Source organism: Pseudopodoces humilis, chromosome 19 (assembly GCF_049639895.1).
Source record: "Pseudopodoces humilis isolate 2021_Gansu_Grassland_sample_001 chromosome 19, ASM4963989v1, whole genome shotgun sequence".
Taxonomy (NCBI): Eukaryota; Metazoa; Chordata; class Aves; order Passeriformes; family Paridae; genus Pseudopodoces; species Pseudopodoces humilis.
In genome coordinates this window covers 117,508-131,429 of record NC_142218.1, presented here as the reverse complement: position 1 = coordinate 131,429, position 13,922 = coordinate 117,508, and the positions used below count along the sequence as shown (strand labels likewise).

Genomic DNA, 13,922 nt, shown 5'->3' with positions numbered 1-13,922 from the left:
TACTGGAGTCAGAAAATAAAGTTACTTCTTTTTCCTGTCATACCACTGAGACATGTTCGTGTGAATCATTCCATGTCCTTTAGCGACATGACAGCGCCTGTGAACTGGCCCAACCACCTTCCTTCATTTGGTTTCTGCTCAATTCCTGTCTGAATAGCAGCCATGCAGGCAGACAGGCAGGTAGGTCTGTGCCAATTTTTGTCCTCCCACCCATCCAGCCATGCTGTGCTGGGAAACCTGAGATGCCAGAAGGACACCTGTTACAAACAGCAATAGCTCCAGTTGCCACGACATAGGCCAAAGCCTTGGGTCAAAGCCGAAGCTGTGGCTGGGGTAATTTCAGGTAGAGACACTTGTCATGATGGGCAAAATCAGACTGTTTCCTAATCTCTTACTGTCATTTCTAGATGGAGGGAATTTAAATGCATCTTCCATTGACATGGGAGCAGAAGATGAGGCAGTGACTGAAGGTGAACCCACTCAACCCAAGAGGAAGCTCATTGCCACCCTTCAGGTGATAATTGGGGTGACCTAGTCTCTTTCAGCCCTGGCCCTTTATCCATATTTTCTTCACCTTCCTGTGGTGTAAGTAATGCTGAGAGGAGAACCTGCAGTGTATGCTGAGGTCCCATAATTTCTGGACTTTGATGCAGCTAGTAAGGCCTTGGAGCCAAGCAGAGATGTGCATCTACATCCAAGGCTGGCCACAGGGACATGCAGGAAAACACCCTGCAGTAATACAGTAGTAAGGCAGGACGAAGTGAAATGATTGTAACAGAGAAAGGATGGTCTTTCTGACTCTCCTTCCCTTTAAGATGTTAGGAAAAGGCCCAAAATTACTTTGTACTTATTTCAGATCTATGACTCTGAGTTGGAAAATGAGTTTGGTAATTTTGAAGATTGGTTGTGTATTTTCCCCCTTCATCGTGGCAAAGCAAATGAAGATGAAGATAGAAATGAGGATGAACATTATGTGGGGAAGTACAAGGTACTGTTTCATTTGGATGACATTTGTGCTGCTTGTGGAATAAGATCCTTATGACCTGTATTTCAGAGCAAGCCAACACCAGCAAACCTTCCAGAGTGCATGGGTGTGCTTGTTGGGCTGCAGCATCGCCAGGGTACTGTTAGTGCCTGTTGAAACAATTGTACTATGGTCCTACTGTTCTTACCTTATAAATCCATGTGACTTAGATTTTTTAGCTGCTACAAGGAGAAAGCATGAAGCATAAAGGACTCATTCTTGTTGCGGCCTCTGGGTGCATTCAGTATGCATATAATTTTTATATATGTAAACTTCACTGGTTTTAAAATTAGCAAAACTTAGTTAAAAGAGGCATCATCCTCCCATACAGGAGCTCTTGAAGACTCTGAAATATCAACTACAGAAGCCGTAGCTGTCTCTAGAAAAGCTTTGGTATCCTCTGACTTTGGCAGTCCAAAGTGCCTAGAGGTGCTCGGATCTGACATTGGCAGTGGTATGACAGCCTGCAGCCTAAATTGCAAGCAGGGATTGCCTGGGTCATGTGGACATGATTGGACCTTTGGGAAGGACTGTTCCCATGGGCACAGGGTGTCTGTGGTCTGCATGGGGAAATGGCTCTGATTTTCTAGTTGGCAGGTGAAGCTGGTGGCTCCAATCCTTTCTGAGATATTCCCATGTAAATCCAGCTGTTCTTTGAAAAATGTTTTCTGCAGGGCTCCTTCTATGTCTGCCCCACTGAGGAAGCTGTTACAGAGCCCAGGGTCTCCTGGGGCATTCCAAGGAACAGACCCATCAAGGTTCTTGTGAGAGTTTACATTGTTAAGGTAAGTCTCTGGTGGAGGTGGCAGTAATGCTTGATGGTCTCTCCCCGCCCTGTGGACCTTCTGCCATTCTCTTCTCACTAAATGTGAGCAGTGGCACTTGTGAAAAATGTGATGCTGGCTTGAAGCCTCTGCCAGTGGAAGACACCTACATCCTGTCCATGGAGAGTCTTCCATGCTTTATAGCTTGAGGATGGGCAGATGGACATTTCTTGGCTCCTCACATCTGCCTTGAGATCATGAGCAAGAAGGTGGGTCCACAGCTGAAGACATCAATGGCTTGTAGAGGGAGGATTTGTGTGGGAACAATTGGCTGGAGGGACCTGACCAAGTGGGCTTGGGTGGTGTCAGGCCTGTGCAGTGTTCCTTGTGCAGGTTTCTCTCCGCAGATGTGTACAGCATTATCTCTTGTATATTCCAGGCTACAAATCTGTCTCCAGCAGACCCCAATGGCAAAGCAGACCCCTATGTGGTGGTGACTGTGGGGCATCAGCAGAAGGACACAAAGGAGCGATACATCCCAAAGCAGCTCAATCCTCTGTTTGGAGAGTATGCAGGAAGGTTTCATCTAGCAGGTTTAATAAGAACAGTGCAAATCTGGGGCTTGCAATGTGGCTCAGCATTTAAGGTCTTCTGTTCCTTTCTGATGGAGAATCTTGTGCTTTAACACAAAGCCCCTGGGCATGTCACTTTCCTCCAGCTAATTCAGGAGCCATTATGTTTTGGGTTAGGAGGTGAGCACAGCCAAGGACTTGATTTTAAATTGGAAGCCAAGCATTGGAGAGCTTTTTCCCTAACTCCAGGCCCTCTATCCGAGCCATACATTCCTGGAGAAGTAATTCCTTTGTTTGAACATGCACACTGAAAATTGCACATACTGAATTTTGACAGAACCAAAGTTTATGAGGCCTTTAATTTGTCAAATATAGTTCTTAAATGTGTAGGATTATCGAAGCAGAGTGTGTGTTTAGTTTCTGTCCTCTTTCCTAATTGCACTTTCCCTGTTCGTTCTCTCTAGAGTTGTGGAGCTGACAGTCTCCTTTCCCATGGAATCAGAACTCACTGTGGCAATATTTGACCATGATTTGGTTGGATCTGATGATCTGATTGGGGAGACCAAGATTGACTTGGAGAATCGATTCTACAGCAAGCACAGGGCCAACTGTGGACTGGCTTCACAGTATGACTTGTAGGTACCAACGTGACACATTAGGGCCATAGACATTCTTCTCACCTGCCACATGTGGGTAACAGAGCTTCTCCTGTTCTGCAAGACAGAATATACATTTGAAGGTGCTCCACAGATTCACTACAATTTACATGGATAACTTTATATCTTTAGACACCTACCAGCTTCCTGTAATAGCTCTAATTCCTACTGCGAACTAATACACCTTGCTTAATACAACAAAAAAAATTCTTTATTGTTGCTCTATTGGGAGCGGCGAGAAGAACAACACAGACTCTCTTGTGCATTGAACAGGAGACCCTGTGTCGTTCTTCTTGCCGTTTCAAATAGAGCGACACTTTATTGCTTACATTTTAGTGTTCTGTGAGAAAAGTGCTTGCCCGACTCTGACCTCTTTCAGAAAGTACAGCAGTTTCTCTGGCAGCATTTTGTAAGCAGCAACACTCAGGACACCTGATTTCCTTTGGCCTCCTTCTGTATGGATTCTCCAGTGTCTTTGGCCAGTTTTCTGCAAACTTCTCTTCTCTTACCCTGCTATTAGAAAATCAGCTGTAGGAATGGGGTTGAGTACCCTGCACAGCTAAAACCTCTTTCTCACTTAGGAAATGTATCTAGAATTGCTCCTGCTGCTAGCATTGCTTCTGCTGCTCAGAAACTAATAGTTCTGTGGAGTGCAAGTCTAGATTGTTTCTGTCAGGACAGAGTTTGTTTAGCTTTTTGTTCATTAAAGATTTTTTGTAACCTTTTTAAGCTCAGGGTTTTCCCAGTGAAAATCTGAGCAGGGTTCTAGTGACATAGCCTATGCTTTGGGAAGGAAGGCTGTTTCACAGCCTAGAAAAGAAACTTAAGATGAAGAAGTTCTTGATGTTTTCTTTATCCATGCAGAAATGGCTACAACACGTGGCGAGATGCTTTTAAACCCACACAGATCTTGGATAGCTTATGCAAGAAAAACTCAATCCCTGCTGCAGAGTACAGATGGGAGGAGGTCAAAGTGGACAATAAAATATTCAAAGTCCCTCCAGAAGCTTTTCCTAAAGGTACAGAGGGCTTTTTGAACTGGTCCCTTAAACAGCTGCCTGTGCTCAGCAATGCACATGCTGGTGGATGGTCTGGGATCCCACAATCCTATCTTCCCTGAAGTATCCAGGCTGGCTTCCCCACTCTGTGCCCTGCATGGCCCAGTTTTTTGGGTCACTGTGAGGTCCATCCTTGGTTCAGTGCCCTCGTTTCAGTGGACACTTGTTGCCCTGGAAGAAGATGTGATCCAGGCCATTAGGTACCAAAGTGGCTTCCCAGGCAATGGGTGGAACAAAATAAACCCACTTGCATGGCGGTGTTGGTCATGGAGGTTTGTTGTATGCCAGCTTATTCTGGTGGCTGGCACTGTCACCTTCATCTGCTCATGATCACTATCAAAGCTGTACCTTCATCTGCTTATGATGAGTATCAGCAAGATAATGAAGTCCTGTTTGGGGTTATTGGTGTTTTGGAGGTTTTTTGTGGGGTTTATTTTCTTTTTTTGGTTGGTTGGTTGGGTTTTTTTTGTGGTGATTTTTTTTGTTTGGTTTTCTTTAATGTTTTTGTTTTGGTTTTTTTGCTGGTGTTGTTTTGTTTTGGGTGTATTTTGGGGGAAGGGGAGGGGGAAGGGAGTGCTTTTTCAGTCTTCTTTCCTGTTTTTAGCTGACTTTTTCCAGGAATCTTCTGTGCTTCCAGTGGCTTCAGGTCCCTTGGGTGATTCCACACTGCTCCTCTCTACTGTTGATCTCCACCTTATGAGCAGCTTCTGCTTCTCATTTTCTTTCTCATTGTCCACAAACACTCCAACCTTTCACCGCCTTCACCAGCAGTGATGGACAACTTCCCTCAGCAAAGGCCAGGCCCTGCGGCAGCCAACACCTGTGCAATTGAATCCAACCTCGAGCAAAGGCTAGAGCAGTTGTGGCCCACTTGTGGATGGCTGAGTACTGAAAGGCAATGTTAATATGTCCTGTAGGAAGGATGATCCATGGCCTTACCTGCTCAGTGTGAGGACAACTGTGTGTATGGCCAACTCTACTTTTTCCTTGTTTCAGTGCAACTGTTCCTCAGTTTTTTTTTTCATAGAGTGGTCTCAATGGCTTATGCAAAGAAGCAAAAAGAAATTCTACTCAGGGCAGGGAGGGCAAGGAGCCTCCAGAACCCCTTTCCCCCCTCTTTTCAGGTCACTGGATAGCGGGGGAGGGAGAAACAAGGGGCTTTACTGGTGTTCCCTGACAGCTGGCTCTGGTTCCAACACAGCTGCAGCTGGTGCCCTGTGAAGCTCTTCTGTGCTTGAGCACTGCTTGGAATGGTTTAGATCTCAGTCTGGTATCCAAGGGGCAGATGCTATAAACCCAGGAGTGGGTGGGTCATTATGCCCTCACCTGTTGGCTCTGGCTTTTCTCCCAGCAGTATGATTTGGTCTTAAGCTGCCATTTAGCTTCCCTGTGTCAAAGGAGTCAGTTACTAATTGTGTTCATTAACAGAGAGCACAGCTGCATGTCTTAAGATTAGCAAGTAATGCTTTCCAGTAGCACTTCTCTGGCAAAAATTCATCCATGGATCTGTTGGCACTACCACAGAGATGTGGGGACTTAAACTGCCCCAGAGGTCATGTCCTACTCAATGTCCCTTGGATCTTTCTCCGAGGGCCAGAGTAAATTCTTTTTTGCCCTTTCCACTGCATTTCTCTTGGCTTGTTTTCTTCCTGCCTGCCATTTCTCTCATCACTGCAACATATTGAACTCCCCTCATCTTTGCCCTCCTGCTTCTTGCCATTTGTTTTTCTGGAGAGGTGCTTGTTTGCCCAGTCCATCATCTCCTGTTACTTGTGCTAGTGACTGATATCCTGACATGACTCTTGCTGGCCAGAAGCCTTCAACTTCTCCCTGGCTGTGTCCTGCTGCAGAGGTCTCTGTGAGGAACAAGAGAGGAGTGGCAGATGAGAACTTGTTGGTGGATGTTGAACGTAAGGCTTTGTACGTCCTGCAGCACTGGGAAGAGATGCCAGGATATGGGTACAAGCTAGTACCAGAGCACGTGGAAATCCGGTCTTTGTACAACCCGGAGAACCCTGGGCTAGTGCAGGTGAGATGTGTTTCTGTGCCAAACCTCAACATTGTTTCAGGGAAGGACCTTCTGGACACCTGGTTTCCAGCCCCCTCTCTGGTTTCCTGTGAATCTCACTCATTGTCCCTTTCCTGGGTTGTGACTGGAGTTATGTCTGTGGATGGCTGGCCCAGCTGGCCCCAGGCCATTTAGCACTGCTCTGATGACGATGCTGTGAGGGTGGCAATAGACCTGCTCTGCTTTTGAGCCCTGCCACCATGCACTCCTATCGGTGATGGTATCCTTGCCTATACCTGCCTCCTCTGCATTGTCCCTTATCACTGCTGTTTTGCAAGAACCTTGTTCCACACCCTTGTCTTCTCCCTGGCTGAAGAAGGAACACCCATTCTTAGTTTTCTGCAATGCAGTCACCTGAACTCACCGTTTTAATGTCCTGCACTGAAATCTCCTGTTCCCTTGGGCACTGGGGGTTTGAACAAAGCAGAGCTCTGCAGTCATGCTGGCTTTGTTTGGCATTGGAAATGCACGTGGGGAGAGCAGTGTCAGACCCATCACTTCTTAGTTTTGTTGGTTTTGCTCAGGGATTGCATCACCATATGCTTCTTATTAAGACAGAGGGAGTTGTTTACCTCTGTTTGAAATGGATTCATTGTAGGTGAAGTGGTTTTTCTTGAGAGCAGAAATAAGCAATCTTTCATAGCCTTAATTTTTTTCCCTGTGTAAAATCCAATCTCATGTCACTCTTAAGTGCTGGGAATTGAGAGAACCAAACAGGGGCTTTCTGATGAGAACTTTCTTTGCAAGACCAAGCCCATGATCCTTGAAGAGCTGGAGGGTGGTCTGTCTTTTGAAGTATCTTTGCTGTCTTCTCTCCTCAGGGCTCCTTGCACATGTGGATTGACATGTTTCCAAATGATGTCCCTGCACCACCAGCCATCAACATCAAGCCACGACTGCCTGTCAGGTAGCACCTGTGGGAGTAGGCCTGGGGCTGGTAGACTGCAGGGAAGGTCAATGTCCCTTGCCATGGCTCGTGGGATGTGCCCATGGCACAGGCTGAGGGTCAGTGGTAGTGTGACATGTAGCCCTCTTTGCTCCAGCTCTGACCACAGGGATGTTCTCTGATCGTGGGCCATAGGAGTTTCAGCTGCAGAAAGGTTTGAGGAAGGCCAGGTTAATGTCTCTATGGCTGGACATATAGGTAACAGAAACCCAGGCCAGAGCTAGTCATCAAACTCTGTTCTGGCTAGTGGACAGATGTCCTTGGGAGCCTGAAGCAGTGCAGTTGAAGAAGGAAATCTGCTATTTACAAGGATCTAATGGTACTTTTGAGATGAAGGGTCTAAATTATTCTCAGACATGCACCTGAAAGGACAAGAGATTGCACAAATTGCAGTAAGGGAAACTCCAACGAGGGATAATAAGGAATGAACATTGGGAATACATTTTCCCAGTGAGAGTGAAGCTACCCTGGAATAGGGACAGATTGACTCAGACGTACGGAGATGTCCATCCTTGGTTGTTGGGGAGGATGAAACAGGGAAACCTTATGAATATGATTGTTTAGCAAAAGATTCTGAAAATATGAAGCCTAGAATTGAAATAGAAATGAGAGCTAGCTTTGAGTCATGGAATACTGAGTGCTAGTTACTGTGTAAGCAAAGAACAATAGCTTAGCCAGCTTAAAGGAGAATCCCTGTTGATGAAACAATGTCCTTCTGCAGATAGAGAATCCAAAGGTCAAGCAGCAAGAGAAGAATTTGTAAAGCTTTTAGAGTTTAAAATGTAACACTGTAGGGTAATGTAGTAGTTCTTATAGGCTATATAGAAATTCTTTAGTGGGCATGTCTTGTAGTGATTGGTTACTGGAAATTAGAATATTCACTATAGAAAAAGATATAATGTAGCAAGAACTTCTCTCTCTTTAAGCTTGTCTCTCTTGTTGCCCCTTCTCTCTTAAGCTCTCTTACTCTTGTTCTCCCCACTCTCCCTCTCTCTTACTCTTTTTCTCTCTTCGTGCCACGGTGGTGTTGATGGCAGGGGTGCCGTGACTACCCTGAAGAAGCTGTCCTGAAAAGGACTGCCCAGGGGCACAGGCACGTCCTCTGCCCGGCGAGTGATCTCAGCTCAGCGGCAGCGTGCAGGCGACGCGGAGAGAGAGACTAGAGAGCTGGATGGCATTCCACTGAGAAATAGCCTTTATTATAGCAGGGCCCTCAGTGAACAGAGCCAGTGACAACAGCTCCTCGAACTAGGGAAAAACCGGGATATTTATAGGGAAGGAGAGGGGTGGGGGTAACTTGGATACATGTATCGGGGTGGATTGATAGGGAGGGAAACCAATGGGGGTGTAACAAATTAACATGTTCAACTCAAGGGCCTCTGGGAGTGACACTTTTTCTCTGCATGACATAAAAGTGTCTCGCCTAGGGAGAAGCTCGCCAGGGGAGAGCCAGGATCTCTGAAAGGGCCAGTTTCCCAGCCTCCACAGTTTGTTCCTTAAGCTCTCTTCCCCTGTCTCTTAAACTGTCTCTCTCTCTGCTCCGCTCTCTCTCTCTCCCTCCTTGACCACGTGTGTGCTGCAGCTGGTGGCAGATACATGTCTCTGCCTCCCTCTATCCATATAATAAATTGCTTGTATCTGAACAGTTTGATCCTGGAGAAGTCTCTCACCACGAATGAGTGTTTTGTACATCTATACTAGGTGATATTAAAAACTAATGCAGATGAGGCCATGAGCAATTGACCTACTATGAAGCTAGAGCAAGAGCTTGGAGCAGAGACTGCGGAGATCCCTTCCTGCCTAAGCTTTTCTGTGCTCCTATGGCTTAGCAGAGCTGGGTGGGTTTCCCATGCACCAGGGATTTGGTTTGCAAAAGCTACCTGTACTGACTGTGGGTGTTTTTCTAAGGCTGTAGTGTCCAGAAAGGGTTTTATGTCCTGACTGCTGGGCTGTGCTTGGTGGGAGGGGCAGGTGGAACCACACTTCTGGGAAGGTTCAAGTCCTGCTGTTCTGGCATTGTACTCAGGGCTTGATCTGCATTCCCAGGCACCAGGAACAAAGGCATGTGTCTCACCTCTGTGTCCTTCCCACAGCTATGAGCTCCGTGTGATTATCTGGAACACGGATGATGTGATCCTTGACGATGTCAACCCAGTAACAGGAGAGCTTTCAAGCGACATCTACGTGAAAAGGTCTGGTGGGAATGAGTGGGAGGCTGGAGCCTAGCTGCCCTGCTTCCTGTCCTGGCCCACACACTCACTTGCCTCCTCTAAACCTCTGCTCCTCATTGCCTCAGTGTGAGGTGCCCACTCCAGTCCTCTGCTTGGGTTGCTGTAGCCCCAGAGATTGTCCAGGCGTTGCACTGGTTTGACCCTTTCCTGCTACCCCATGGAGTTAAGTGCTTCCATCCTTCTGCTCTGCCTTTGAAGCTGACTGACAAGGGTAGAGGGTAACTGAGTTTCTTCTGCAGCTGGATAAAAGGTCTTGACCATGACAAGCAGGAGACAGATGTTCACTTTAACTCCTTGACTGGGGAAGGCAATTTCAACTGGAGGTTCATCTTCCGCTTCAATTATCTCCCGACTGAGAAGGAGATCACCTACAAGAAAAAGGACTTTGTCTTCTCCATGGAGGAATCAGAGTTTCGGGAACCAGCTGTTCTGGTCCTCCAGGTCTGGGATTATGACAGGATTTCAACTAATGACTTTCTAGGTATGGTGTTACCTGCTGGAAGTGGGGTGACCTGTCTCTTGCCTTGCTGGAGCATTACAGCATTTACCTGGGGTTCAACTCTCTGAGAGGGGACACTAGAACCATCAGATCAAACTCTTCAGCTCAGCAGTCACCTGGGCTGGTTTTTCACACCTGACCTATAGACAGGCTGTGAAGATAGGCACCTCCCGTACACAGACCTGTGCTTGCATGCTTGTTCCAGGGCCTTGGTGTATTTTTTCAGGGCCTGTCACACCATAGGGCTTCCGGGTTCTGCTTCCCTCACAACCTTTCCAATAAATTTGCTTGTTTTCTATGCTCTTCCTTAGATATGCAGATCTCAAAGTCTGGGCCTAAGACCATTTTTCCCAGGACCTTACATTGTGGACACAGGTACAACCTGTGTGAGACTATTGACAACCTTTGTGAGACTATTGGCACTTGCATTGCAGCATCCCATTGCTGGGGGCTCAGAGCTCCCTGTATGCTCTGGTACTTCCTGTTAATCAGACCTGCTAAGCTGAGCATGCAGCAAGGCCTGGTGCCAAAACAGAGCTAGTAGTGATTCCCCACTCATTATGCTAGCACATTATCAACACAAGTACTGCTGATTCTCTCCCATTTCTGCTATCATCCCCAAGCTTATAGCGCTTTATTCAGTTGTTCCTCCCTTCTTCAAATATTAACCTCTCTATTAAAAAGCAGCCCCTTTCCCCTACTATCTCCTGGGCATGTTTAAACTTCAACTTTTCATAGTGTATTTAAGTGGCTTTACTGCATGAGGCACTTCCAGTGGTTCAGCCATGAAGAACTGAGGCACTGAAGAAAGCATTAACAATTCCAATGATTTCTGGCATGTATCTCAGGAACTTCTCGGTAATAAGGGGCTTTTGGAGGGTTAATTGCAATCTCCAGCCCCAAGCAGGGCTAGATGAACTGTAGGTCAGGTTGATCAGGACATTTTCTGGGTGGGTTTTGATTATTTCCAGGGATGGATTCCTAGCACCCTTCTGGGACCCTTTTCCTGGATGCACCTTTTTCACAGTTCTCAGGTATTTTTACTTGCAGAATTTTTTGTTGGTTGATTTATGTGCTTTAGTTATCCATTTCTGAGAAGAGTCAAGCTCCATCTACTCTGTAGCTTGCTTTAGGTTGTGAGGGATGCAGTAAGATCTCCCTCTTGGCCTCTTTTCTGTGGGCTGAAAACATATGTGTTTCTCATCCCTCTTGCTGCGGTACCTACTACAGACTTGAATATCTCAGTCACTAAACACTATTTAGTTGACACCTTTATTGTACTGGAGAGTCCAAAACGGGGCACTGTATCCAGATGCAGTCTCACTTGGAACTGAGCAGAGAATGCTCACATCCCCTGTCTGCTTTTTCCAATACAGACCAGGATGTGGTAAGATTGTTTTGTTGCAAGGGCTCACTGCCAAAGTGGGATAGGAGCTCATTCCGAGCAGAACCGAGGCACAAGGCCAAACAGGCCAAACAGGGAGATGAACTGAGGCTTTTGCAGATGTAAGACAAAATTGAAACCTTTGAAGAATTTATAATTTTAAAACATTATCATTTTATAATTTTAATTGACATTTCCAGGAATTAGAGAGGAAGATGAACTTCGGCATGTGAGGAGAGCAGGGTGGGATGTGATAAAGGGCTGAAAATAACTCACCATATGAACTCACCAAACCGCTCTTATCGAAAAAGAGACCTGGGGCTTCTGCCTCTTAGTCTCTAACTCCTGAGCTAGTCCTTTCTTATGCAGAATTTCAGGTTCTCCATCTGTAAATGTGCAGGATTCTGCTAGATCATTACAGCAGCTGAGACCTACTCATGGGAGTTGGGAGTGTGGCAGAGACAGCCAAATGTCGTGTGGGGCTGACCTCAGCATTTTATCATGTGGTTTCATCTTCCCTGTGCCTGCAGGCTCCATTGAGCTGAAGCTGCATGACATGGTGTGGGCAGCCAAGAGCTCTCAGCATTGCACCATCAAAATGGCCAAGGAGAATGCAACGCCTCGATTCTCCATCTTCCGAAATAAGCGCATGAGGGGCTGGTGGCCCTTCATCAAACTCAGACATCAAGAAGATGACAAGAGAGAGGAAAGGGAGTACTGGAAGAAAAAGAAAAATAAGTGGAGCAACTCAGTCAAACCAGAGGACATGGAATTCACAGACCCCAGTGGGAACAAGTACCTCCTGACGGTAAGGCTGGCGCTGGTGAGCACAGCCAGTGTTTTGCCTCTGCCTTGATATGGCAGCCGGTCCTACATGCACACAACCTGCAAAGGCAGCAGATCCAGCTTTTGCAGGATCCTGAAGACTTCTTCCATCTACTGCTGATCCAGCACTTCGTCTACCCTGAAGAACTAGCTGCTGTGGCATGGAGGGTTGTCTGACTTCATGTATTCCTCTGAGCTTCCCATAGAGCAGCGCACCATGAGGGGAGCTGTTGTTGCTTAGGAATTTAGTGTCCCCCTGAAATACCCCAGACGATGTTCTCCTTGCTCACTCCTACTTCAAAGCAAGAGGAATATGGCTCCCCATCAGCCAGTCAGGGCAGCAGCAGAAGCCTGTCCTGGGGTCTCTGCCCAAGGCAGGCAGGTGCCAACTGATCAGGGACAGACTTGCTCCTGATACCCCTGCTACTGGACCACTGTGTGTCCCCAAGGGTGAATTTTGCTCAGTACCACTATGGGAGGGTACAGACAAATTGGGTAGTTGGGGAGTTCATTAAGATACAGTTCTTAGTCTGCAAAATAGTTTCTTACCAGGCCACAGTTTCCACTGGCTGTGAAGTAAGGCTCTGTAGCCAATGGAGAAAAAGTTCTGAGACATCTGTAAGTGGAACTGGGAGAAAAATACCAAATTGTTGCAGGATGTGTGGTCAGTGGGCTGGTCTGTGAAGCAACACATTCAATAGTGGCTAGTACATATTGTCTCTCCAGGGTAAGGTGGAAGCGGAGTTCCAACTGCTGACTGTGGAAGAGGCTGACAAAAGTCCTGTTGGCTTAGGCCGAAAAGGGCCTGAACCCTTGGAAAAGCCCAGGTGAGTATCTGTTTTATCACCTCTAGGATGGACAGACAGTGCTGTGTTCTCAGCACCTGTTTGTGTGGAAAATGGGAGTATTGGCCTGCCAGGAAGCCAAGAGCAATTGCTAAGGCCCTGGGCAGTGGGCTCTGTAGGACCAAGACTGCCAGGGTTTCCCAGAGCTCAAGTGGGCCCACAGGACTTGAGACTGCAGCACCTGGGTTGATCTCAGGAAGAAAGTCAAGGCAGCTGTGCCATAACATTGCTTGTACAATTGTCAGGTCTGTCTGTGTGAAGGGATCCCTTGTGTACAAGGGTGAAGGACAGCTCCGGGGGCCTTGAGGCACTATTCCAAGAGTCCCTTTCTGTTGTCTCTAGTGTTTCCACAGGCAGTGCATTTACTGTAACCCCTGGGCTGATCCTGCTTGGAAGCAGCGAAAAGCTGGTGATTCATGAGGGTAGCAAAGCACCAAAACAGAAGGGCCAATGTGATGCTCTGTGGATTGAGCCTGTGCTTATCTGTTCTTCTTTTCCTGTTCTAGTCGGCCCAAAACAACTTTCAACTGGTTTGTGAATCCTATGAAGACCTTTGGTTTTTTTATCTGGAAACGGTACAAGAAATACATAATTATGCTGTTTGTTGTCACTGTTGTGACTATCTTCCTGGTTCTTTTGGTTTACACCATGCCTGGATACATCAGTGAGAAGATCATCAACGGATAAATGCTCTCCAGCAGAGGACTCAAAGACAGAGATGATTGTGGCAGGAATCAAAATAGCATCAGAAAATTTAATGAAATCCTGCAGGTGCAGAGACAGCCTAAAGAGACAGAGACCTGCAGAAGTGAGCTTTGTTTTCCTCATGAATAAAAGCTGTCTCACTCTCTCTGATGCTTGTGCTTTTTAGCTGCTTTTTGGAGCTGGGGGACAACCTGTTTCTTTGTGCAATACAGTGTGATGAGTAACAGCTGGCCTGAAGGCCTCACTATTATAATAATCCCAAATTTATAACTGAAATATAACTAATTCTATAACTACCTTAATCATATAACTACCTTAATTACATAACTCGACCAGTATGGAGCA

At 46.6% G+C, this 13,922-nt stretch overlaps 1 protein-coding gene across 1 annotated transcript in view; it reads left to right on the top strand.

Annotated features, from left to right (window-relative positions):
• Positions 1 to 13,722, top strand: part of LOC102102659 (fer-1-like protein 4) — a 42,047-nt gene extending 28,325 nt beyond the window's left edge. The window contains exons 33-45 of the mRNA XM_088064655.1: positions 408 to 514; positions 857 to 988; positions 1,699 to 1,809; positions 2,228 to 2,355; positions 2,825 to 2,995; positions 3,881 to 4,035; positions 5,925 to 6,103; positions 6,964 to 7,049; positions 9,182 to 9,280; positions 9,559 to 9,800; positions 11,733 to 12,010; positions 12,754 to 12,854; positions 13,379 to 13,722. Coding sequence (XP_087920781.1) covers positions 408 to 514; positions 857 to 988; positions 1,699 to 1,809; positions 2,228 to 2,355; positions 2,825 to 2,995; positions 3,881 to 4,035; positions 5,925 to 6,103; positions 6,964 to 7,049; positions 9,182 to 9,280; positions 9,559 to 9,800; positions 11,733 to 12,010; positions 12,754 to 12,854; positions 13,379 to 13,559 — 1,970 coding nt within the window. The 3' untranslated portion in view covers positions 13,560 to 13,722. The remainder of the gene's footprint in view (positions 1 to 407; positions 515 to 856; positions 989 to 1,698; positions 1,810 to 2,227; positions 2,356 to 2,824; positions 2,996 to 3,880; positions 4,036 to 5,924; positions 6,104 to 6,963; positions 7,050 to 9,181; positions 9,281 to 9,558; positions 9,801 to 11,732; positions 12,011 to 12,753; positions 12,855 to 13,378) is intronic.
• Positions 13,723 to 13,922: the final 200 nt, after the last annotated feature.